This window comes from Heloderma suspectum, chromosome 2 (genome assembly GCF_057233095.1).
Source record: "Heloderma suspectum isolate Gila_16-S chromosome 2, 16-S_ref, whole genome shotgun sequence".
NCBI lineage: Eukaryota > Metazoa > Chordata > Lepidosauria > Squamata > Helodermatidae > Heloderma > Heloderma suspectum.
This window is the reverse complement of record NC_139459.1, coordinates 183,160,676-183,185,286: the sequence shown is the minus strand read 5'-3', so window position 1 is coordinate 183,185,286 and position 24,611 is coordinate 183,160,676. Positions and strand designations below refer to the sequence as shown.

Here is a 24,611-nt window from a genome sequence, read left to right as displayed (position 1 = left end):
GCAATTCATATGCCTGGATTCTAGGGTTATCATTGGGAGTGGGGGCACAAAAGCCCTTCTTTTGTTGTTGTTTTCTTCCTGCAGCTTTTAGGGTTACCACGTGTTATAGAGAGAAGCTCCTGTGTCTTTATAGCTGCATGAGATGAAATGTTTCTTATGAAACATTTCCTATAACAAATGAAACATTTCCTATACAGCTGCATGAGATGAAATGCATCTCCTCAGTGGTGGGAAATACCCTGACCTGCAGGACTTAAAAGCACAGGAGCCTCTGGCCATAACAAAAGGTGGTAATGCTTCAGAGTTCACCATGAAGTAGGAAGTTCCACGGGGAAAATGTACCATCTTTCCACAGGATACTTCCTCACCCTCACCCCACCCCCCACACTCCCATTCTCAGTTGTAAGATACAGCAGTCAACCAGGAACAAAAAGTGATGGTGGTTGGGGGTCATGTCCCCACTGTCTGGACAAACTTTAGGGCACATCCAATATGCTCTATGGAATTATAATGTTCAGAGATCTACAACATGAGTGTACGTTTTCAGCCAGCTCTGAGATCGCCAAACCCAGATTGCTGCAAACATTATGACTAAGACCCCCCAAATCTGAGATTCTTATCATAAATCTCTTGACTTCAAAGTTAAAAATGTCAACTTCTTTTTATGATATTTGCCTTTGGGTAAACACAAGCGTTAACGGCAGGCAGAGTCATATTTTCAAACACCCCCCCCCCACACACACACACAGCATGAAAACAAGCAATTTAATTTAGGGCCCCTATCTGCTAGGAAATTCTCCTGTGTAAACCCACTGAAATGAACAGGAGCTGTGCAAGAGCATGCAGAAGAACCTTTTGGTGGATTGCATCCTTACTTTTCAATAACAAGAGCAAATAGATTCCAATTATTTTATCTATTAGTTTGTGTCTCTTCCCACTACAGTCTTTATCCCTCTCCTTCCTAAACCTTCTTGAATGGGTGTGTTCTCTAGGTTTACATACTCAAGAACAAATCGTGCAGATTGGTACCTTTTAAAACTCAATCTCCCCGTCATACTCAAATCATGAAAGAAACAGCCTTCATTCTAAATCCTGAAGTAGTTCTTGTCAGGATTCAGTGCTACACCAGGTGGCTGTGCTATACAATGGATGGAGGAAGAGGACAGTTGCTGGAGGGCTTATGCTGTGAGGTAAGGGGGAGAAATTTGTCTGCTGATTTCTCCCTTTTCATTTTTTTTCTTTAGTTAAGCATGAGGAAGAGATACGTGCACCTAAGAGTGAAAAGTGTGTGTGGGCTTTCTCTTCCTACATCTTAAAAGGCCATGTGAGCACTCTGGCTGAACAGGGACAGTGGAAAACGCTCAGTCTCTAAGGCTGAAACCCTAGACACACTTGCCCAGGCGTCAACCCCACTGAAATCAATGGGACTTCCTTCTGAATAGACATGTATAGGATTGCACTGTTAAACAACCAGCACAGCAAACAAGCGAACTAAGGGACCATCTACATGGCACTGCTTTCAACTTTCACTCCGTTGTAACTGTGCAGCATTGCAGCTGCAAATTAGCTTCTGCTGCGGTACACTTGCGATTTACTGCGGACTTCTCCAACAGGAGTATCCGCTGTGCCCTGACACATAGCCGCTGAAGCGATGTAAACTGTGGCAGTTGTGCTGCCCTCTTTTTTTCACCATGATACTTAAATGTGCAGCTGCGCAGACACATGAGGGTGGGGGTGCGACACTTTGGGTTTTAGTAGCTGTTTTGTATTTTAGGGGTTCTTTTGTGTCTGTCTGTTCCTTGTTAGGTAAAATGTGGGTGGTCTGCTCCTTCGTTACCTTGCCAACTGTTTGGCAGTTCTCCAGCCTCAGACTCTCGCGATGGTTCGCACACACCAAGGCGTGTGCCCATGAGAGGTAAGTGCCTACCCATCATTCCAAAATGGTGGCTGGAGCAAAGTTGGTCCTGGACTTTCTGCTCCCCTGACCCCCCGGCCCTTGGCCACTGACTCCAAAACAGCCATTGCGAAGATATGAGGCTGCAAAGGTGTGCGAAAATGTGAAGAAATGAACTTGCTTCCCCATGCCTCTATAACTGTGCAGCCGTGAAGGAACGGAAAGGAGTGAAGGGGTATCAGAGAGTGACACAAGCACTAGGCACGCCTACCACATGCCCACCACAAAATGCGAAGTCAGTTTGGGGAAGGGACAGACAGCTCGCAACCATGGGAAACCCACAGCAAACCAAAAATATTGCAGCAAAATGTCGCGTCTTTGGAAATCTGCATTTTCCAGGTGAAAGCCACGGTTAGGCTGTGAAATGGCGACTTTGTCATATGTCCCGAAGGACCCTGAGTCGCGGCAGCCCTGGAGTAAATGGCTTGTGTAGATGGGGCCTAAAACTGCTAAAACAGCCTGAGCACTGAGGAGGTCAACCCTACCATTAGACAGGATGAGGCAGCCTGCCTCCAGCAGCAGAAGACTTTAGGGCAGCCTTCCACAACATCATGCCCTCCAGATGTTTTGGACTTCAACTCCCATCAGCCCCAGCCAGCACAGCTCAGGAATGCTGGGGGTTGCAGTCCAAAACATCTCGAGTGCACAAGGTTGGGGAAGGCTGTTTTAGGGTACCAAAAAAAAGAACAGCAAATTGTCAATTATTTCATTTATTATTATGTTTTTACCACTGAGGGGGGCATCGTTTGGGTTACCTCAGGCACTTGGGCCATCTCTGTGAAGAGAAATGTGTCACTCATCAACAATGATATTGTGGGCACCAGTCAATCTATTTGCATTCCAGAAACTCCCATTCCTATCCAACTGATGCCATGAAAACCCCATAGGACTATTGGCTGAGACTGTAATGGGATTAAGGTGGCAATTCTTATTCTCACACAGAATATGACCAGAAAAGACACAGTATTTATACCCTTGCAGTGAAAAGCAGCTCAGGTATAACAAGAAGTTCTGAGGTAACCAGACAATTCTCACACCATCTGCCCTCTCTAGGCTCTTATGCCATATTTGACGGCACATGGGAAATGAGGAGAGAAACAAAGTAAGGAGTGGCAAGGCCCTCTTTCCCACCCTGGCTTTGATGGATGGCAAGGCCGCATTCTAGAGCCAGAATAGCGGGAGGATAACATGGATAACATGGAATTCTCAATCTTAAACGTCACTCCAGGGAAAGCAGTAGAGATTAATTCAGGTTCCTGCCCCAGCCAGTAAGTCCGTGTCAGCATTTTTCCCCATTAGATGTATGTTTATTTTAATGAGGTTGAGGAAAAATCTGGTATCATTGCAGTGGGAGGGGAAAGGATAAGCTGCAAAAAGAGCCTGAGAGCTGGGCTCCAGAGAGACACACATATGATGGTTCTTTAAACGGAGTCAGACCGTGGATCTATCCATCTAGCCCAGTACTGTCTGAAGAAAACACTGGTTCTCCAAGGCAGAAGAGGCCTCTTCTAACCCTGTAGCTGCCTGAAATCCTCTTAGCTGGAGATGCTAGTAGCAAGGCCATTCACACATTGCCCCCCAAAGAGGAAATGCATCGCCAAAAAAGACAGGGCAAAATAGGGCGACGATTTGCATAAACTTTGCATATGCTAATCTATATGTATAACTGCAAATTTAGAAATAATGACCGTAACAAATAGAAATACAACACATCTTACCATACTGGGGAAGACAGTAACAAGGTGGCCTATGTACCTGCTCTGTCTGCTGTCCAAATATACTGCTTTTCTGAAGCCAACCAAGGTGGTATACAAAAATGTCAGAAACTAAAAACCATAATCAAATAAAAACGTAGTACATTAAAAAATAACTTTAAAAAACATAACAATTTAAAAAGCCAAGTTAAAAGATGTGTCTAGACTCTCCACCCCCTTCCTGAATGCGGAGAGAGTAGGCCCATATTAAGGCCCCTCCCTGCTTCTCCTTACAACGATTCTTTACCTTTAAACTGGACTAAGATTGGACAGCCTTTCAAATGGAGGATTGTCCTCTGACAGCCCTTCAAATACAGCCTGAGTGAGGACTATCTTCTGTAAAGTAGGTCACATGGCCACCCTATGCCAGGGACTGAACCTGGAAGGACCTTCTGCATACAAGGAATTACACACTATTAGCACTGAGTTATGGGCCCAGCCCAAAAGGGTGAAATCAGTCATAGAGAAAGGAGGGTGAGCGGATAGAAACTGCAATGACTCTGGCCCAACAATGTAAGAGGAAAGAAAATGGGTTTATAACTCCTTGAGGTGCATCCAGAGCCAGCGCTCTGTACCATTTCATCACACTCTGATCCCACAGGGCATCTCTACAAGCTTGTCTACATTCTAAAAACCTCACAAAAGTGCTCTTAAAAAACAAAAGTGAAACTGGAGGATCATGTCATCTAAAGAACCCATAAACAACTGTGAGTAAGGAATCAGGAGCACATAAGAAATGCCTTATGTAGGAAAGCCCTACACTGCAGACTTCTATTGGCTGTATAACATGTAAATGTCATGACTTTCCCCCAGAGAATCCTGGGAGTTGTAGTTTAGTGATGCTACTAAGACTTCACTGTTAGAAATTCCTAGTCCCGCTCAGACCTACACTTTCGAGGGGGGAAAAGATTTAATTAAGTCTGTGGTATAGATATGCCCCATCAGTGTACTGGTATCAGTCTTTCCATATTTCCCATATATCTAGGCTCCTACTTTTAAAAAATGCAGGCTTGGGTTGATTTTTTCCTAAATAAACCCTTGCACAACTGCACCCACGAGCATCCCAATAGAAGTGATACAGTTTGCTGATAAGAAAAAGGATTTGGGGAGTGGGACAACCTGTGAGATGGGGTCATGGAATAGCCACATTTTTATGGTGAAGTAAGTAGTCAGGTTTTATTTCTGCTGAAATAAATTAGCTCACAAAATTAGCAAGGTTTCTAGGTGAATCAGGACAGGAAGGCCTGGCGTGCTATGGTCCATGGGGTCACGAAGAGTCGGACACGACTGAACGACTGAACAACAACAACAACTAGGTGAATGGGTGCAGGCTGTCATTGAAGGATGGCATCACTGGGGGTTGACATCATTGGACACTTGCTGAGATCCACGCTTCAGCAGGGCGGGCATTGCCAAGCCTTGGAGCCCTCTGTCCTTGCTGCTACTGCTTGTTTCTATGCCCTATCTGAGTGAGCAAGAGAGAAGGAGGAGATGGAGGCTTGGCTCCCCTTGTTCTCTTCTTCTGGGCCGTTGTGTGGACTGGGCCAAAGGAGGAAATCAAGTTAATGGGTAGTGGTGAAAGCAACGAGGAGGAGGTGGGCCTGATCAGAGAAAGGCCCCCCAGAAGAGCACCTTGCCCAGGACCTCCCTACAAACACCTGGAGCTGGCACTAAGTGGGCATAATCTCATTTTTCTTTTTTAAATTGGATGCTCCATTAACAGAGAATGAGACAAAGGAAAAATGATGGGTGGAAGGAAGAACACTGTGACTCTTTGGCTCAGATCAATTGTGCAAAAACCTGTGTGTAAAAAACAGTAAGAAGTGGATGCAACAGATAGCAGGATGTGTTTGGATTAAGACTGCATTTCATGTTGTTTTTCTATAGCAGATTATGCAAACAAACAAACAAACCCTCCTGTTTTGGAGACACCTTCAGAGGGTGAAATAGGAACTGCTTCATAGGTGAAAACAGATGTAACATTTTTGAAATCTTTTACCCCATGCAGTTCAAGCACACCTTTTTTATCTCTGGGGCTGGGCCCTTTTAAAAAAGGGTTCTACAACTTTACAGCAGAAGCCAGCCGAGTACCACACTCACTGAACAGCACCTGTGTTATCACAAAACCCTTCCTATTCCCAATGCCTGGAGCAGATTTGCATTAATTAAAAAAAAATCTTTCAAATATAAAACACATACACTATTGTTTTAAAATATTATACAAATATAATGTTTAAGAATCATTTGAAAGACAGAAAATGAAAGATTATCTAAATGAATAAGCGTTAATGTGTTGCTAAAAAAAAACAAAAAGCAAGCCAGCCTGACACTGGGGCGGGTGGTGGGTGGAGGGGAGACAGATGACTGAATCAGCATTCAGTTTGCTGCTGTGTGTGTCACATTGCAAAGCAGGAAGAAGCTGGGGCTTACCCCATAGTTGAAGAATTCACCACAAATGTTTTTATACCATGTCTGTCTTTCTTCACCCTATATGCCAAATTTCACAATAAGATTATTAGCTCTCCCTTAATCAGAATACTCCCAATCCACTGAGCTACATCGAGCAGACAACCCGCCCACAGATTTAGGAAGTCAGTATGTACTTGCTAAGGAAGGATTTTTAAAATCTTCTTAGCTTTGCCTCTCTCAAAGCAGAGTGTCATTTTAAATCTGCATACATTTAAACAAATTATCATGCATAATGAGCAGTAGCCCTTTCTTTTTCCCCTCAGAGAGGGATGACAACTCAGCACAGAGCAGAAATCCTCCGGCTGTGCGGAATCCCATAGCGTATTAGTCTTCAATTGGCGGACTGGGACCTGACTAGTGGTGCTGCAGCCAATGGCTACAGAGATGGAGGGAAGGGAGAGGCGGAGAAAAGGAGAAAACGGGTGGCAGGAGATCGAAATAGAAAGACAGACAGATCTAGACCGAGCAAGATAGAGTTAAAAATAAGACTAAAAATAAAAACAAATGAATTAATAAATAAATAAAAGATCTCGGGCCAAGGGTTAAATGAAGATCCTATGTCTGGAAAGGTTAACAGTTACTCCCATAAGGTAGATAGGAAGCAGTTTGGTCCAGCAGACAGAGAACTGGATGTAGAATAAAGACATGGGTTCAAATCCCTGCGCAGTCCCAGCCCCGCTAAACCAGACTTCCCCAGCCTGGTGCCCTCCAGATGTTTGGGACTACAACTCCCAGCATTCCTAACCATTGGCCATGCTGGTTCTGACTGATGGGAGCTGAAGCCCAGAACAGCTGGAGGCCCCCGGTTGGAGAAGGGCTGTGCTAAGCTGCCTTTACCAAATACATGTTCTCTCTTTCAAATGCAGTTTTCCCATCTGGGAATAATTGCGGCTTACCTCACAAGTATGTTGAGAGGACAAAACAGATGAAGATCATAAAATTCTTTGCACGATAAAAGCACAATGTAACCAGTCAACAACAATAAAAGCATGACACAGAATAAATTTAAGCTAGCCTTAACTCACAGCAAGGTATAAGGAGAACTGTAGTTCAAGTGTGGACGTATCCCCAGATGATTATGACTGAAAAATGCATAATCTTCAGCTTCAGGGTCACACAAGGAAACCCCCCCCCTCCATAAAACACCATGGAATACACACACCAAAGCTTTTAAGACAGGCTCTATAGACCAAGTTATGCTCCGACTGCTCCATCAAATCTCACCAGTGTCCAATACTGCCACAGGATTATAGGACCCAAACACCCCACCACTCCATGGAACCCCACAGAACAGATGTCCAGCCCACTCTAATAATGTATCTTCAAAAAAAAAAAATACAGCCCTACACCACGATCAAGAGAGCTAGAGATGGGCAGGAATTATTGTGTTTGTCACTCTGTAGAAGCAACCAAGCAAGAATAAGAGCAGCTACTCATGACTGTATGATGTTGACTACTTACTCTGACAGCCTTTAGTCACTAGCAGGTCTCTAATCTGAGATAGATTAGATTGTATAATCAGGGGGTGAGAGATAGTTCTGGGGCCTGCAGCAAAACATTGCGATGTGGAGTGCTCCTGTTCAGGGTTCCAGTCAGCCTCTTCTGGGATATTCCATTCCATTCCTGCTCCCACCCAGTTCTCCATTTCTTCCCTGACTACCCATCCACCCACCAGTCTGTCAGCATTCTGTGCTTACTGAGCAGGTTCAGTCCTTAGTGGGTAGTTTTCGGTATCCTTCCCCACATTTAGGGGTTCCTCCCCTTTTTGGGGGGGGTAATTTGGCAAGTCTTGGGGTTCTCCCAAGCCTGTTGATACCTCCCTCTTCTGTGTGGATAGCATCATTTTGGCTGCATAACGATTCACACTCTGAGAAGGAATTTTCTATTAATATATAGGATTAACAAGACTACGTCAGGGGACCCCAACCCTTTTGGACCCATGGGCACACTTGGGAATTTGAAAACTGCTGTGGGGACCAGTACAGAATGGCTCCCATGGAGGATGTGGCTAGTCACATAATGGCTGCCATGGGGGCCTGGCTAGTCAAAAGAGGTGTGAGGAGAGAAATAGTGAGGCTAGAGGCTGGGAGGGAGGGGGAAATAGCACTGGAAAGAGGTAGAGGGATGAGAAAGAGCAAGGCTAGAAGCTAGGAGTGGGATAAACAGTGAGATAAAGAGGTGAGGGAGAGAAATAGTGAGGCTAGAGGCTAGGAATCGAAACAGCACAATAAAGGGGTGAGTGGAAGAGAAAGAGCAATGCTAGGGGCTAAGGAGAGAGAGAAAGAAGGCTAGGGACAGGGAAGGGAGAGCAATAGCAAGGCTAGGGATTGGGTGGAGAGAATAGCAAGGCTATTTTTAATTTCTAGAAAGTTGTATTTTCATATATAGGCATTTCATATGTATTCATTGCTATGGATATACAAAAATTCATGTATGTATATTAAAAATGGGGAAACTAAATGCAAACCCTTTGCAGATGCCTCCAGGCACCATATTGGGGTCCCCTGATATATAGGATTAACTCAGACTACATTATTGTAACATTGTGTAAAACGAGACAATCGTTTTTTGAAGGTGGGATAACAGAGGCTTTGTTGCCCTTGGTGTATACACCAATTCTTTTGTCTTGTTGTCTCTAATCAGGTTTTTACAAGGCATGTGAACGGAGACAACAACAATGAGATATGTGTGCACACTATAAGTAATGATCGTACCACTTTCAACACTCTGAGAAAAAACTGTCATCTGTGTACAGCCTAAGAGAATAAGGGCTGATTCACACAATTGTTCAGCTTGCAGTCAGCTGCTATTGTTGTTATTGTTTTTGATGTTCTTGCCAGAATGCAAGCAAATTGCTGGCAAAGGGGACATCTGAGTTGTTTGCCCCGAGCAGAAGCTGCAGGGTGTTTTTTTTCCCATGCCACTAGTCAACCCACTGATCAGGTTTGCACGATCATGGAGGGAAAATAAGCCGCAGTGGCTTATTTCCCCTCCCCATGCGTGCTAGTTGCAAGCTGCCTAATTAGCATAATCAGCATAATTATGCTAATTAGGTGGCTCACAACTGGCACCCATGGGGAAACAAAATAAGCTACCATGGCTTATTCTCCTTCTGTGATCGTGCGAACTTGCCCATTGACTACTAATTATGGATTCTGATCATGGTTAGAAAACCCATTTACCATGAACACAGCTGGATCCAGGCAGGAAAACAAAAGAAAGCCATCAGCCATCCACAAGCAGACTGACTGTGTGAATCATTCCTTCAAGACCTTTTTAGGGCCACTTCGAGTGTAATGCATTTCCTGTACAGAAAGCCAGTCTGGGAAGAACAACTCTCCCATGCAGATTGCTATAAGTGACAATCGGTTGTTATTCTGTCCATGTATTTTAAACACATGCACACATAGCGTACTCATGCTGGGAATATGCAGCCATTCTGGGAAGGTCAGGGCCCACTCCCTAGAGCACCAATGATTCCAGGGGAGAGCAGCAGGTAGTCTTAGCCCTCTCAGTGACAGAAATGTCTTCCCCATATCATAGGGGCCATGAATGGGGTAAAGACTCCACCGCATACGTGCCATGAATGGGGTACAAGCTCTTGTCCCATACGTGCCATGAATGGGGTACAAGCTCTTGTCCCATAGGTGCCTTCAACAGGGTATAGACTTCTGCCCAATAAGTGTCATCAATGGGATACAGGCTTCCCTCATAGGTCCCATAAATGGGGGAATTGAGACTCCCCCTCAATTTGCTGCCTCCTAGTCCGCTGCTTGAGTTGGACGATTCACCCTGCTTCATGGACAGGTTGGTCCTGTACAAAGGCCTAACATTTCTGTGCCTGTCTTGCATGATTTGTGCTAAGATGTGGGGCATCTCTACACCAGCCTAAAATCCTGCATTTAAAACGGGGCTTTCTGCCTCCGTATTAAATGCACGATCACAAGTACTCCCTTTACACACACTTCCTTTCCTCCCATTCCCCACCCCTGTATCTGAGTCTTCCATTATCTATCATTGATCTCACTCCATTTCTTGCTGCTTTAACTCTTTTCACGGAGGAAACTCAAGCGGAACACAACGGGGTAATTTGATAGTTCATTACCTGCAATCTATTTAAAAACGGAACAAAGGGCATTTAGTGCAGGAGACGCCTTGAATGATCATGGCATCATGCAAAGAGCCCAAAACGTCTGTGAAGGAGCAATCTCAATCGCAGGATACATTGAAGGAGCCCGTGATAATTGTACATGCCGAAGAGAAAGCAAATGAGAGGCATTTGCAATGTGAACGAGCATCTTGGTCAATGCAGGGGTAAAATGCCCAGTGAGCAGGCTTCAATTTAACAAAAACTTCATGCACAGACCACTCTAGAATACCTTCTAAAAAATTCATCAGACTTGACCTTCTGGGGATAAAAATGTGGGACACAGACTCTTGTACATCAGTTGTGATCAGCAAACCCAAACACAGCTAGTGAGAGCTGCACATCGGGACTGGTCCAAGATGAATCCCCAGAGTATGTTGCAGTTCTAGGCCCTCCTCCTCCTCGTCACATCTGTTTTGAGCCAGGACTTTACTCCTTCTCCCCCACCACACACACACATACTTTTGCCATGGCCTGTAGCTGCTCCAGTCAACAGATGCTGCATCAGCATCAATTTAGGGGAATGTTGAGCTCAGGGAAACATGAACCATCATCTTCACCATGTAGGTTACTGGCTGGTCCATACCTGATGCGCATGTGAGCTCATCTGTCAGGTACAGAGTCATCCCTGAGCTCCTGGGAAATAAATAGGAATAGCCACATGTGGTCCCCCTTTTAAAGTGTGATAGGATTGCCCACTTGATTGATTGGTCCCATTGCTGGAACTGAAAGGTAGCCTGACACAAATTTGGCAGGAAAAGCCTTACCAACTACTCATCACCAACAGCAGCGCTTATATACTGCTTTCTAGTTGTAATCTTGTCCCCTTGGGATAGGAGAGCTGAAGGGCTGCACGCTCCCTGGCCTCATCCATCGGCCAGGTCACCAAGGCCCACTGGGAGGCTGTACCTCCTGCCAAAGAACATAATGGCAAAGGGGTGACCAACCCGGTCCCCTCCATTCGCCAGAGAAAGAACTGCTGCTCCAATGATTGCTGTTGTTTTCCTCTTCCCTCCTCATTCCTTTTGTATTGTGTGTGCTAGATTGTAAGCCTGTGGGCATGGACTGTCTTATTTTTCAATATATATACAGTGCTTAGAAAAATGTAGGTGCATTATGAATGTTGATTAACAGCAGCAACAACTGGAGATGGAGGGCTGATTTTGAGAGAGACTGTGTTGCCTAAAGCCTCTCCTGAAATGAACCTACCCATACTCTACGTTCAGCATCTAAGATCCTCCTCCGAGGGAAGTTCGGAAGGTGGCAAAGAGGGAGAGGGCCTTCTCAGTGGTGGAATGAGCTCGTTCCATCTGTGGAACGAGTTCCTCAATGAGGTCCTCTTGGCGCCAACATTGTTATCTTTTCTGCGCCAGGTTAAGACCTATCTCTTTTCCCAGGCATTTGGCAGCACATGATGAGTTTTAATTCGTCCAGGATGTGTCTTTAATTATGACTGACTGTTCAAAGTTGTTTTTAGTTATATGTTATTTGTGTATACTGTCTATATGCTTTTATGTAAATGGCTTTTAAACTTTGCATATTGTATTTTAATGTTTTAACTTTTGTACACTGCCCAGAGAGCTTGCCAGTATAGAATTGTAATAAATAATAATAATAAGGTCACCTAATTAGTCCACAGCAGAAGCAAAATTCAAACTAGGGACGTCCTTATTTGTAGCTCAGTCATTTGTGTCAATGGAAGCTTTCCTCCCAGGGCTAAGAGGAACTGGGGGTGGGGGGCAGCTGGGATTTTCATTAGGGCTGTGCCAAGGGAGGGAAGGTTAAAAATCACTACACTATGCCTAAGCCATTTTCATGCCGGGAAAGGTTAATATCTGTGCGTTGGGCCTGTGTTAGCACAGCACAGGAGCAGGGCCAGCAAACAACCAACCAACCAACCAACCAAACAAACAAATAAATAGAAGTTGGCAAACCTAAAGCATGGATGTTCAGCTGCAAGAGCAATAGGGGGGCCTGGACTTGCTTTCAGATTTAATCTCACACCCCACGTCCAAAAGTTGATTCACAGGTCTCGGCCCCTATCAGATTGTTAAGGACCAAGAGTGACTCTCTTCCAAACACACACATACAGTGGATCACATGGTTTAGAGTAGATCACTGCTTTCTTCCCCTCTTGCTTGGGCATTATCTCTCTAGATAATAAGTTATCTGGAGATGGATGTCAGCTTCAGGCACTCTCTGTACCTGAAATCGCTATAAGGATTTGCTTTAGTAAGGAACTTTGTTGTTGTTTTTCCTATAGTATCTAGAGCCACATATCAGACCTGCATTTCACATTAATTTCAAGATGCACTTAAGGAAGCAACCCATAGTAGCTGGAGAAGTCACAGCTTTGCAGCTGATGTATGTGCCTGGAACGTCTGGCTGGTAAAAGCCAGATTAGATTGATCTCGATCTCATCCACAAGACATTTATGCACCACAAACCATCAGAAAGTGTGGTGGGCAGACACATTTTTCAGTCACATACTAGGATAACTGACAAGTTTAAAAACCCTCCCCATATTTGTGCCATCTCTAGGCACCTCTTCAGAAGCAAGTAGCTTTCCATTCTACCTGACAAAGAGCTCACTGTAATTCAAAAGCTTGCACAGTCCTCCAACAAAATGACTTGCTGCAACGAAAGGCCTGGTTTTTTTATCTCTCTCTCTCTCCACTTAGGATCAATGTCACACAACTACTCTGCTTGAGACAGCCACCTTCCATGGCACACAGCTCACAGTGACAGGCCAAATGGCGCCTCCTACCCATGATGAGCTAAGCAGACAAACCCTTTCCCACCATGATCAGCAAGATGGCTCAAACTGTTAGGGGAAATGAGTGGCTGCTGCAAAACATAAGGGCCTTGAGCATTAATCCTTACATTGCAGCTTATGCTGGGCATTCGCTTCCTAAATTATTTACTGTTTACTCATTGCTCGCACTTCCAATGAGACTGTTAAGAGCATCCAAGCCCACTCCTGTCTGGGACAGTATTTCTACTGGCTTCTGGGGCCCGGCTCTCTCTGATATCAATATGCAGGAGGGTATCCACTGGAGCACAGAAAGGAGACAGAGCAAGGACAGCCTAAAATGGGAGTCAGCCTGCAGGTAGAACAAGAAGCAGCAAACCTGGCCAAATCAGAATCCCTGACAAATAGGTGCAAGGGAGAGGGGAGACATGAAGGCCTGTAGTGAGATGACTTAGCCATCCACATGCTCAAGATCATTTAATGAGGTTTAGTTGCCGTGTATCACTTTGTAACCGCTTTGTAGTGCTGCTTACCTTCAGGGTGGTTAAAGGGTGCTGAAAGGGCTGGATATCCTCCCAGCATTTCACTGCATACTTATGGGCAAAACAAAGATTCTAATCCATAGTTGTGACTGCAGGTATGGAACAATGAGGTGGCAGTTATATTCAGGGTTAGTTAATACAGACTATGCAGGAGTAATTTGGGATAGAAAGTGTAAGGTGCTCCTGGGATTGCTACCAAGGCGTATCTAGCTACTCGGCCCCTAAATGGGCACCCCATTTCCAGCAGGCATTTGTGACTCGCTCAGGTCTTCTCCTCCTCATGGGCAAAATGATCTGCCCAGGGATTTTATGCCACCCACTGATACTACAACAATTCAACTCTGTTTCTCCAGAGAGAAGTACATCCAAGCAGCACCAGCACCCCAGACCTCAAATTCTAATGCATTAAACTCCACAGAGGGCGAGGTCTTGACTGATAATCCATCTACTCCACACCCCACAGCCTAGATCACCATATTATTCCTTCTTTCCCTGTTTAGAGTTGAGAGAGGATGCACAAGCATGCATGTGTGCACGAGCACGCACGCACACTCGCACTCCCCGGAATAGAATTTCTAAAAAGAGAAATGCCAGAGCTCACGCTGGCCTAGAAGCCATATCCTATCAGATCTGGCAACAGTTCCTTCTATTCTAGAGCAGCCGATTGTTATCACTTAATATGGAGGAAAAGACACTCTGCATGTGCTCAAGGATACTGCTGTCTTAATGTTACTTCCTCTCTTCTGGAGATGAAACCAGTTCCCAGATCTGATACCTGGCTTGGATTGAGAAGCCTCCTCACACTAGGCCTCACAGATTTCCCCCAACCCAGTTTGTAACATTTGCCACAGGAAATGTTTCCATGCCTTGTTTGCTGAGGCCAGAGAGAAGGGAGGCAGGGGCAGAGTACAGCAATGCTCCCCCACCACAATCTGGGAGCAGCTCCAGTCGGATCAAAACTGGGGGAGTTGTTGGTAACCGGAGCAGCCAGCTGCAGCGTGGATGGTGAGTCACGGAAGCCTGGGCTTTGGCCAGCATTTATTCCAGGGTCAGATTCTCAAGGAACATCCTGTGGAGCAGGCAAGAGGGGTTGGGCTTTCCCCTCGACTCACCCTGACCCTTCCCTGGTGCTTAATTTTTTTAAAGTAAGAGGTGCTGGGTCTCTAGCTTGTCTGCAAACTACTTTCTTGCTCCGAAGTCTTTGCCCCTAGTCCCACAATGCATTGAAATTGGTTGTGATTCCTCAAGTCATGAGGGAAGGCATTCTACACATGCTTATAGGCACTCTTTTCTTGAAGTGTGTGTCAGATTAAGCCCTTACTGTCCCAACATGAGAGCCTCATGTGATGCAGAGTAGTAGGCGGCAGTATTGCAACCAAAACTCTCCCCACGACCTGAGTTCGATCCCAGCGGAAGCTGGGTCCCAGGTAGCCAGCTCAGGTCGACTCAGCCCTCCATCCTTCCGAGCTCGGTAAAATGAGTACCCAGCTTTGATGGGGGAAAGGTAGTCACGACTGGGGAAGGCAATGGCAAACCACCCTGCTATAGTCTGCTGTGAAAACGCCAGCGAAAGCGGCGTTCCTCTAGGAGTCAGCAATGACTCGGTGCTTGCACAGGAGGAACCTTTCCTTTCCTTTTCCTCCCAACATGAGTTCTCAGTTCACAAAAGGAGAGGCCTACATGAGGAAAAAGTCCTATATTGACCACCCCTCTCCACTATAGATGTTTAGGTTGCCTCTTACACCATCAGTTACCAAGTGAAGGAGCTTGGAAACATGGAAGCAACTTACAGTTCAGCACTTCCAGTTGACTGTGGGAATGGGCCGTCAAACCACCACCTTTGATCCCTGAACGCAGGGAGAGGGAATTAATATCAGCTTCTGTTCTCCCCAATTCCTGTCTCACCACACACGTCTCAACTGCTCCCCCAGAGATGCGAACAGAAGCCAAGAGTCTTGGCTCCCACACTCCCTGTTCCAATTTCACTAGGGAGCACTGCCATTACCACAGCTACTTATAGGCCTCCAGAGGCCTGGTTCCAATGCCATCAAATCAGTGAAGCCAGCCAGCAAGCCTTTTGGGGGGGGCATTTGGAGGCCCAGCCAAAATGGAGCACAGATTGGGGATTAAGTAATGAGCCTTCGGGATCTGTAAGCGCAGCTTCACAAGCAGTGTGAAAATTGTCAGTAGGTTTGGGCATGGATAGAGAGAGACATACACACCCAATCTTAGTGCAGGGAAATCAGGAATCGTCCCACTGCAGCTTACAGGTGTCAGGTGCACCATATCAGCATGTCTAACACCCTCAAAAACATGCAAGTATTCCGCTATTTAACAGTGTCCACACACTACCAATTTAAATGTAATTATTTGACTTGTACCCTGCCTTTCCACCAAGAAAATGGCGCCCAAAGGGGCTAACCATCATAGTAAAGCAGTTTCAAACTGCTTAACTGTCATGGGCTGTAATCAGTGGATCCTGGGAACTGTAGTTCTACAGCATTCCATTAGAGAAATCAGAGGACTTTTAAAAACAAAAACAACACCTTACAGTTCCAAACAGTTCTTTGGGGGAAGCCAGGCTCTTTAAATCAGTTTCGAACAGGTTTAAAGTTGTAATCTGCCCTTAGTAGAGCTTCTAACCATTTCTAAGTTATATAAACTAGAAATAGGCTGTTTTGTGAAGCCCCAACATAGCAATGGGTTTGAGGTGGGCCAACCCACCAAGACGTCCTTGGTGCCAGAAGCAGTCAAATTCTCCCCTATGCCTTTTGTGGGTGGTACCACCTTGAGTCAACACCCAGGAAGAAGAGCACCCATATTCTGCTCTGCAAACCTTGAGAGGCATTGGTGTCCATTTCACAGCAAAGTTGGCAGCACCACTGGTCCTTTTTTTTATTCCATTATTTGTACCAGGTCCCATCTACATGAGCCATTTATTCCGGGGCTGCTGTGATTCGGGGACCTTTGGGACATATGACACAATCACCACTTCGCAGCGTAACCGTGGTTTTCACAGGGAAAATGTGGATTTCCGCAGAGGCGTTTTGCTGCAATTTTTTTAGCTCGCTGCAGGTTTACCGCGGTTGCTGAGAAGTCTATCCCTTCCTTGAACTGACTTCGCAGTTTGCGGTGGGCATGGGATAGGCGTGCTTAGTGATTGTGTCACTCTGTGATGCCTTTTCACTCCTCCCCGTTCCTCCCTGTTCCTTTGCAGCTGCGCAGTAAACAGAGAGGTATCCATTTTGGAACGATGGGTAGGCACGTACCTCTCACGTGGGCATGCCCCATCGCATGTGCAAATAATCGTGAGAGTTACCACGCCAAACAGTTGGCATGGTAACAAAGGGGGAGACTACCCACGTCTTACCAAAGAGGAATAGACAGACACAGAAGAACCCCTAAAATACAAAACAGCAACTAAAACCCAAAGTGTCGCACCCCCACCGTCACATGGCTGCGCAGCTGCGCATTTAAATATAATGGTAAAAAAAAAAGAGCAGCATGACTGCCACAGTTTACTTTGCTTTAACCGCCATGTGTCAGGGCACAGCAGATTTCCCCACTGGAGAAGTCCACAGTAAATCGCGCATGTACCACCACAGAAGCTAATTCGCAGCTGCAATGCTGCGCAGTTACAATGGAGTGAACGTTGAAAGCGGTGTCACGTAGATGGGCCCTCAGTTGCACAATTGAGAATTGGCAGGCATCAACTTACTTTAGCGGAACAGAAGAGGACAAGGCAGTTTCAGCACAGAGAGAGAAACACAACGACAGGGAACAAAATGGTCAAGGAACATAATGATTGACCACAGCAATCAACGTTATCAAGGGGCTGAAGTAACTCCCCTATGAGGAAAGGTTACAACATTGGGAGCTTTGAAGCTTAGGAAAAACGTAAAGGGGAAATGATAGGGGGTATGCAAAATTATGCACGATGTGGAGAAAGTAGACAGGGAGTTTTCCTCCCTCTCTTTTAATACTAGAACCCAGGGTCATCCCATGAAGCTGAATGGTAGGCGAGTCAGGACAGATAAAAGGAAGCACTTCTTCACACAGTACATAGCTAAAATACAGAATTATGGATACTAACCTGGATGGCTTCAAAAGGGGTTTAGACAAATTCATAGAGGATAAGGCTATCAATAGCTGCTAGTCATGATGGCTATATGCTACCTCTAGTATCAGAGGCAGTATTCCCTTGCATGCCAGTTGCTGGGGAACAAATTGTATCTGGCTTGTGGGCTCCCCATTAGGGCATAGTTAGTCGCTGTGTGAACAGAATGCTAGATTAGATAGGCCTACGGTCTGATCCAGCACAGCTCTTCTTATGTTCTTATATTATGCTCTTACAGTCATCCTGGACAGAATTATTTGGGCACAGAAAGCACTAAAGAAATCAACAGGTAGTATGTTATGGAATGGAAGATGGGTCTGGGCAGAATAAAATGAGAGGAAAGTATAGGATCGAAAACCATGTATGCGTACCTTTAACAAAGTTTGCGTTCCTGTGTGGATAAACACACTCACTCACACACACACACTCACGCACACACTGCCCTACAGAAATTAGGCTGGTGGTCTTCAAACTATGTTCCCGAGAAGACCCCTGGGGTCTCTTGGAAGCTTGCTACAGGATTCTCAATGGGACAATCAGGAATAGCAGACAAGCTTCCCTGAAAGACAACTTGACCATAGCTACCAAGCTTTCCCTGCAACATGCAGCAATAGGGAAGTGCTGGGTACATTTTAAGGGTGCTCTTTCATCGACAGGGACCACAGGAAAGCCTTCCAAGCCTGGACAGTGCCCTGCTTGACCCGACTACATCCTAAAAACTTGTCCCAGAATCCTCTGTTACTCACTGCAGTTCCATGGTGGGCTTACAGGAGTTCTTTAGCAGAGGAGAGTCAATGTCAAAAGGATTCCCTGAAGACAGAAAGTCTGAAAACACAGCCAGCTGTCCACATGGAATTGTTATTTATATACAGTACTGTCAATGTACATGGGGTTTTCTTGACACAGCAACAACACCAACACAGGTCCCTGCCCTGAGGAGCTTACAATCTACATTTCAACCAAGGGGAGGCAAAGGGAGAGGCATAGATAACAAAGGGAGAGGGGGTTATGCATTAACCTTGGCTTCGTTTCAGACAGCTGGGTATAGGTACCGAGTGTTTAAGTCAAAGGCTTCACAAAAAAGCAGGTTTTAAGATGAGATCTGAAAGGGGAAAAAACACAGAGACCCTGTGTAGCTATTCTGGCAGGGAGGTCCAGGCATAAAAGGCAGCAAGAGAGATGTATAAAGAGATAGTGCTTGCCTTCCACCCACATTCACAAGGCCAGCATTAGCCCTGAAGAGTCCTGGGACAGGGCTCCTGCCTCTGCACCATCCCCAGCTGTAACTTTATGGTTCCTCAATTCATATCCCTTTGATTTTCCCCATCATTACTACTAGCCCTGATCTGGACATTTGGGCAATGAAGATTGGCTGGAAACAGAGGCAGTGGTGAGTGGCAGGAAAGTCACAGCAAGGAGCATTGACAGCTCCCGAAGTATCCCACCCCTGTGCTGCTCAGTATCCCACATATTGAGTGCTTTACAATCTTTGCTGTTACCTTTTTTAACTATGTGCATGCAGACTGTGTTATACACTCTTATGCCTGTGCACAGAGCACGGTACATCAACACACAGCTACATATGTTCACAGCCTGCTAAGCATGCACTTACAGGCACACAAGAGAAATGCAGTCATTCGCATAGTGAGACACCCCCCCCACACACACACACACGCAGCCTCCCATACAGTCTCCCCTCTCACTCTCACTCACACACACTCACACAGCCTTCTTGTACATCCAACCTCCAACAAACATTCCCCCCCCACCACCACATGCCTAAACAATGCCTGGACGCAGAGACAGATCTATGCACGCAGAGATGCACACACGTAAAGAGATGCAGGAAGAGTTCTAATTCACATCTGCAATCCTAAATGCAGGTGTGTTACACAGGTGTACACACAATCACACTGACAGAAACACTAAGAAACACAAGCAAGAAATGCTCTCTTCTGTATGTGTGCACATTCAGGTATTCCAAAAACAGCCTCCTGTACAACAAGACCAGGTGAACTCCCCAATACCCTTCCCCTTTACCCTCTGCTCTGCCCCCACCCACACAGCCCACACAGCAGATGAGATACTGGACCACCCCGACTCCAAATGTGCCTCTGATTCTTGTCACAAACTTTTTGCAACCCCCCTGCCCCTGGTTAGTGCCCCATCTACTGTGACCACAAGGGAGTGTCATCTCTAGGAGAAGCCTGCGCCTCCCCCCGCCCCAATTCTACAGTGCCCTTCCTTGCCTGGAAGCAATCCTTTTGCAAGCAAAAGAAGTGCCAGGCTCCCATGAGAATGGGGTACATAACGTTAACAAATGCAGATCCTGTTCCAAAGGTCCACAATGCCATGCATCAAATTATGCCCATCTGTGGGAAGCCTGGCACAGGTGAAGAGCAAAGGGGCTAGGCATGGGACGCAATGCCCCCTCCGTGCCAGGAGGGCACGGAGGCCAGGAGGGCACGTGCCAGGAGGACCCCACTGCAAGTGACGGTGGCCGAGTGAAAGGACATTAGTGCCCAAGCAGCAGCAATAGGCAGCGATGACCAGGAGGGGAGCCCAGGGCAGGTGATGCTGCCGAGCAGGGAAGACAGACAACGCCCATGCCATGCTGCGAGACGGTGATGCCCACTTCAGGCCACCAAGTGGTGGGTGGCATCCTACCAGGGACGGGCAGGAGAGCGGCGTGCATTGCAGGGGAAGGGCAGAATATGGGCCGTAGCTGTGCAAAAGAAGGGGGCAGGTCGGAGAAGGGGAGAAAATAGTGCCCATGCCAGAGCACCACTCACCTCGTGCCCGGGACGGGCAGCAGCTGCACTTGGCCAGGACTTTGCGGAACAAGTGGTGGCAGGCACAGCCTTGCTGGCTCCCACCCCTCATGGTGCCGCCCGGCCACGCTGGGCTCTGTCACCCACTGTGCCAGCCATTGAGCAAAGGGACAGCGCGGCCCAGGCAGTGAAAGGGGCCCGCGGGAGGGGGGGGGGCTCCCGCCACCGCAGCCGTTTGCTCAGTGACAGAACAACAGGGCTGGGCTGGTGCTGCCCGTGGGGAGGAGGAGCCTCTGCAGCTCCCCCCCCCCGCACAGCTCTCCCTCCCTCCCTCCTTCTCTCTCTCTCTCTCTCTCTCTCTCTCTCTCTCTCCATCCATCTCCAGAGCTTCCCAGAGCCAGACACCCCCCATTCCCTCCCTCCATCCTCACTCCTGCTGAGCCATTGCAGCCAGCTCTGCAGCAGTGGAGCCTGCAGTGGGCACGGGTGGGGGGGCGGGCAGATCTCTGTGTGTCCCCCACCCTAGAGGCAAGCAGAGAATACCAGGTGTATGTGTGTGTGCAGAGATGGAGGAGGAGAAGGAGTAAAATCAGTGGATGCAGAGGTCAGGAGCTGGGCATGGGGATGCCTAGATATTAAAAAGAACACACAGAGAGAAAGAACAAATAAAAGGGGAGCTATGTAGGGGTGTGTGTGCCTGTGCGTGCATGTAAAAGGGGGTGAATATTCAGAATGCACAAAGTTGGGGGAGCTCTGAGTATCAGCTGATGGAATGCCCAGGAATGAGTGGGCAATTCCTGTGCGGAGGAGGTTGCTAGGACTGAACTCTCCATATAGTGTATCAGTGTTAGGGTCATCCCTTCCTGCACAGGGCATCAGTGCTCTAGAAATAGAGAGTGAAAGGGGAGAAGTCCAGGTCTCCTCCCACTGCCCTACAGTAAAGATCAGGGTCCTTCAGGATCCATCCCATATTCTTCCCCAGCAGTTTCTTGTCTCCACTGTGGGTGGAGGGTGTGTGTGGGAATGCATTGAAGGCTGCTTCAAACTGTTCACATTTCCTACACAGAAAGCAATTCCATATAGGAAAAAACCCCGCACAGAATCCCCATGTTGAGACAAGTCTCACACACACACACACACACACACACACACCCCTATTGTGTTGCATGTACAAATCATGAGTTCCCAGTGCATGTATGCACACAGTGAGACAGAGATGTGTGATGACTGGCCAAGTGAAGTACCCTGTGTGTCAGACTAGGACTGGGTCTAGGACTGGGAAGACCCAGTTTCAAATCCTCACTCAGCCACAAAGTTCACTGAGCGACCGCTCAAGGTGCTTCCAGATAACACGTTTGTTCACAGGATCATTCAGGGGGTCCAGACGCAGCCCTCCCATGTTTTTCCATCACTTCTTCTATACTGCAGAACACCCATTATGAAAGAAAAGACAATATAGCTGCATGATGCCTTCTCACTGGCAGTGCTAGTAGCTCCCATCTGGACGCACCCTGACCTGATCCTACCTCACAGGACCACTGTGGGGTTAACATGGGGATGGAAGGGGAATCACGTATGCCACCTTGGAAGAAAAGTGGGATAGAAAAAATGTAATAGAGAAATAAACATTCACACAAAAGTGCTTTTTGAGCATATGAAATGTTGCATTACATTTGCATCGGCACCCGGTGCGTGACATTACTGCCACCTGTCAATTTTTCCTCTCCCTTATGCAAAGGCACCGATCCCTCCCCTTATTCATCCTTGTCACCACATCATGCTGTTTGCCACACGGAGCAAGCCAGCCCCCTACCAATGACATGTACATGGAAAGGAGCTCCAGATCTCTTAAGGGCAGGACCTGCAGCCCTCGCTTAGTTCAATACAGCCCCTATTAAGAAAGACCAAAGCTTCGCTGACCAAAGCTGTATTAGCAGGGCTGCTTTACACAAGAGGCAGAATGAGATGGTAGAATTCTGGGGTGGTAGAATACAGACTGGAGGAGAGGAACCACTTTTGCTAATGCTCTCTAGCATAAAATTCCTTCCTGCTGAAGAAAATTACACATCAAAAACCAGTTAGGAGAGAACTTTTTCTCCTTGATATGCTAGGTTTTTCATTTTTCACTTGCAAGGAATTATTTATTGCATGTAGTATTCAACAATAACATCCTCCATCTGCAATCGCTAGAAAACATGGGACAATAATAATGGAGAAGGTGGCCCTGAGCATGGCAGAATGCCTCTCCCCTCCTGAGTAGCCAGAGTCAATCCAAACATATCTGGGACTTCAAGGGTAGGCTTCCTGAGAGCATTGCTTGCAGGCATAGCTTGAACCCTGGCATCTCTCTCTCCCTCTTTTTTTGGGAAGCCAGAAATGGTTGCTTCTGGATTTAAGCACCTCAGCTGTTGTAAGTCTTTGGCTCACCAGGAGGCCATATTTACAAAATGAATATTGGTTTCATACCACTTGAACCATCATGGTTTCCTGGGGATGAGGTGCTGATTTTGGGGAGGTGCTGAGAATTATCTGTTGAGTCCATCTCCCCGCACATTTCCACAATTCTCAGGAAAGAAGGACAATTAAATCAGTTGTGTGGATATGCCCCAAGTCTCAGGGTAGACTGAAGTGAGGGAGAGACCCAGCCTCACAGGAGCCAGGATACTGTGGGGAGAGGACAGCAGATGAAAGTTTGAAGGGTGTGTGTGTTTCTACACGAGGCACTTGTCGTGTGCTCATCATTCCCTAATCATGGTTGTTTATGGGTTCTTTAGATGATATTGTGACCCTCCAGTTTCACTTCTGTGTCTAACGAGAACGTTTGGCAAGTTTTTTTTTAGAATAGGGAAAATGCAGCATTTAGTTGTGAAAGTGAAAGAAACTGCTTTTTTCACTCATATATGTGTGCTATTCTGCTATACCACAGTTCCACCTAGAGGTTATGTAGTGGAAAAGCAGGAAAGGAAATGCTCTTTGTATAGTGCTCCAATCTCAATTCTGAGTCGGAATTGAAAGTAGATGCAGCTGATTAACATCATTGTGCAGAAAAGCTCAGAGAAAGGAAGAAAGGAGGAGAGAGTGGGGGATAAAGGGAGAGGGGAGAGAGGAGAGAAAAGTGGGAAGAGAGGGGGAGTAAAGAAAAGAAGCCCAGAAGAGGAGTAGAGCCTAGAGGTGAAGTAGCAGGGGGGCTACAAATTGTAGGTCGGCTACCTCTTCTGTGGAGTTGGGGCAGGAAGGACAATGGCCATTGTTTATTTGCATATGTTAATATATCCCCCCCCTTAAACACCCACTGACTAGAATTGTTATTTGGAGAAACAGTAAAACAGTCCAGATAGTTCGTAATAAAACCAAGCTGGAGCTGCAGGAGAATATCAGCTGCACTGGGACTGCCAGAGGAAGACAATATTGGGATAAGGGACTGCAGGTCAGGTACCACGGCATATGCAACAGCCTCACACACTTATATTCTGTGTTCGTTATTGGCGAAGTACAACCTCTTGCTGGTTCCACCCTCTCTCTGCTTCACCTTTACGTAGGGAGCTGTTCCACTTCACAAATACCCTCCCTGAGGGGGTTGAGGAAGTTCCCAGATAATGAGCCACTTCACACGCCCCCTGTGGCTGAAATACTACAGCCCATGGGTTCTGAGTGGCTTGTTACCCATGGCAACAAGCCACCCTGCCCCGGTTCGCACATCATAAGCCACAGCGACCACCTGCTGTGGCTTGAATAGTCACAGTGGTGGCTGTCACACACCACAACCCACCATGGCTTATTTAAGCCACAGCGGGTGCCGGTGATTGTGCAAACCGGGTCAATGAGTTCATTAGAAAGCCAATGCCTCACACAATCTGCCACAGCATGCTTGCGGTCAGTTAAGGATGCTTCTAGGTGAAAAGCAGAGCCACAGACTACTGGCAAGCCCTTGCCATGAGAAAATATTTCCCTTGAGACCTGGATTCTATAGTTCTCACAGAGCTGGAAGCCATCTGTCCCATCCTACATCCAGGTTGGTTGAAGGCCAGCTGGTTCTGTGCGACAATGAATGGCTTACAAGGCCCCCCTCCAATAGGAAGGACTACAGGTCAGCAGAAGAACACCT

The 24,611-nt window shown here is 46.7% G+C and overlaps 1 protein-coding gene across 6 annotated transcripts in view; it reads right to left on the bottom strand.

The window, feature by feature from the left end:
* ARHGEF25 (Rho guanine nucleotide exchange factor 25) overlaps positions 1-24,611 on the bottom strand; it is a 73,258-nt gene that overhangs the window by 34,282 nt on the left and 14,365 nt on the right. The window contains exon 1 of one of the 6 annotated variants that reach the window (XM_084832280.1): positions 20,528-20,618. The exons of the other annotated variants lie outside the window; for them this stretch is intronic. Coding sequence (XP_084688406.1) covers positions 20,528-20,618 — 91 coding nt within the window. Of the gene's footprint in view, positions 1-20,527; positions 20,619-24,611 lie in introns of those variants that run through there. 6 annotated transcript variants of the gene reach the window in all.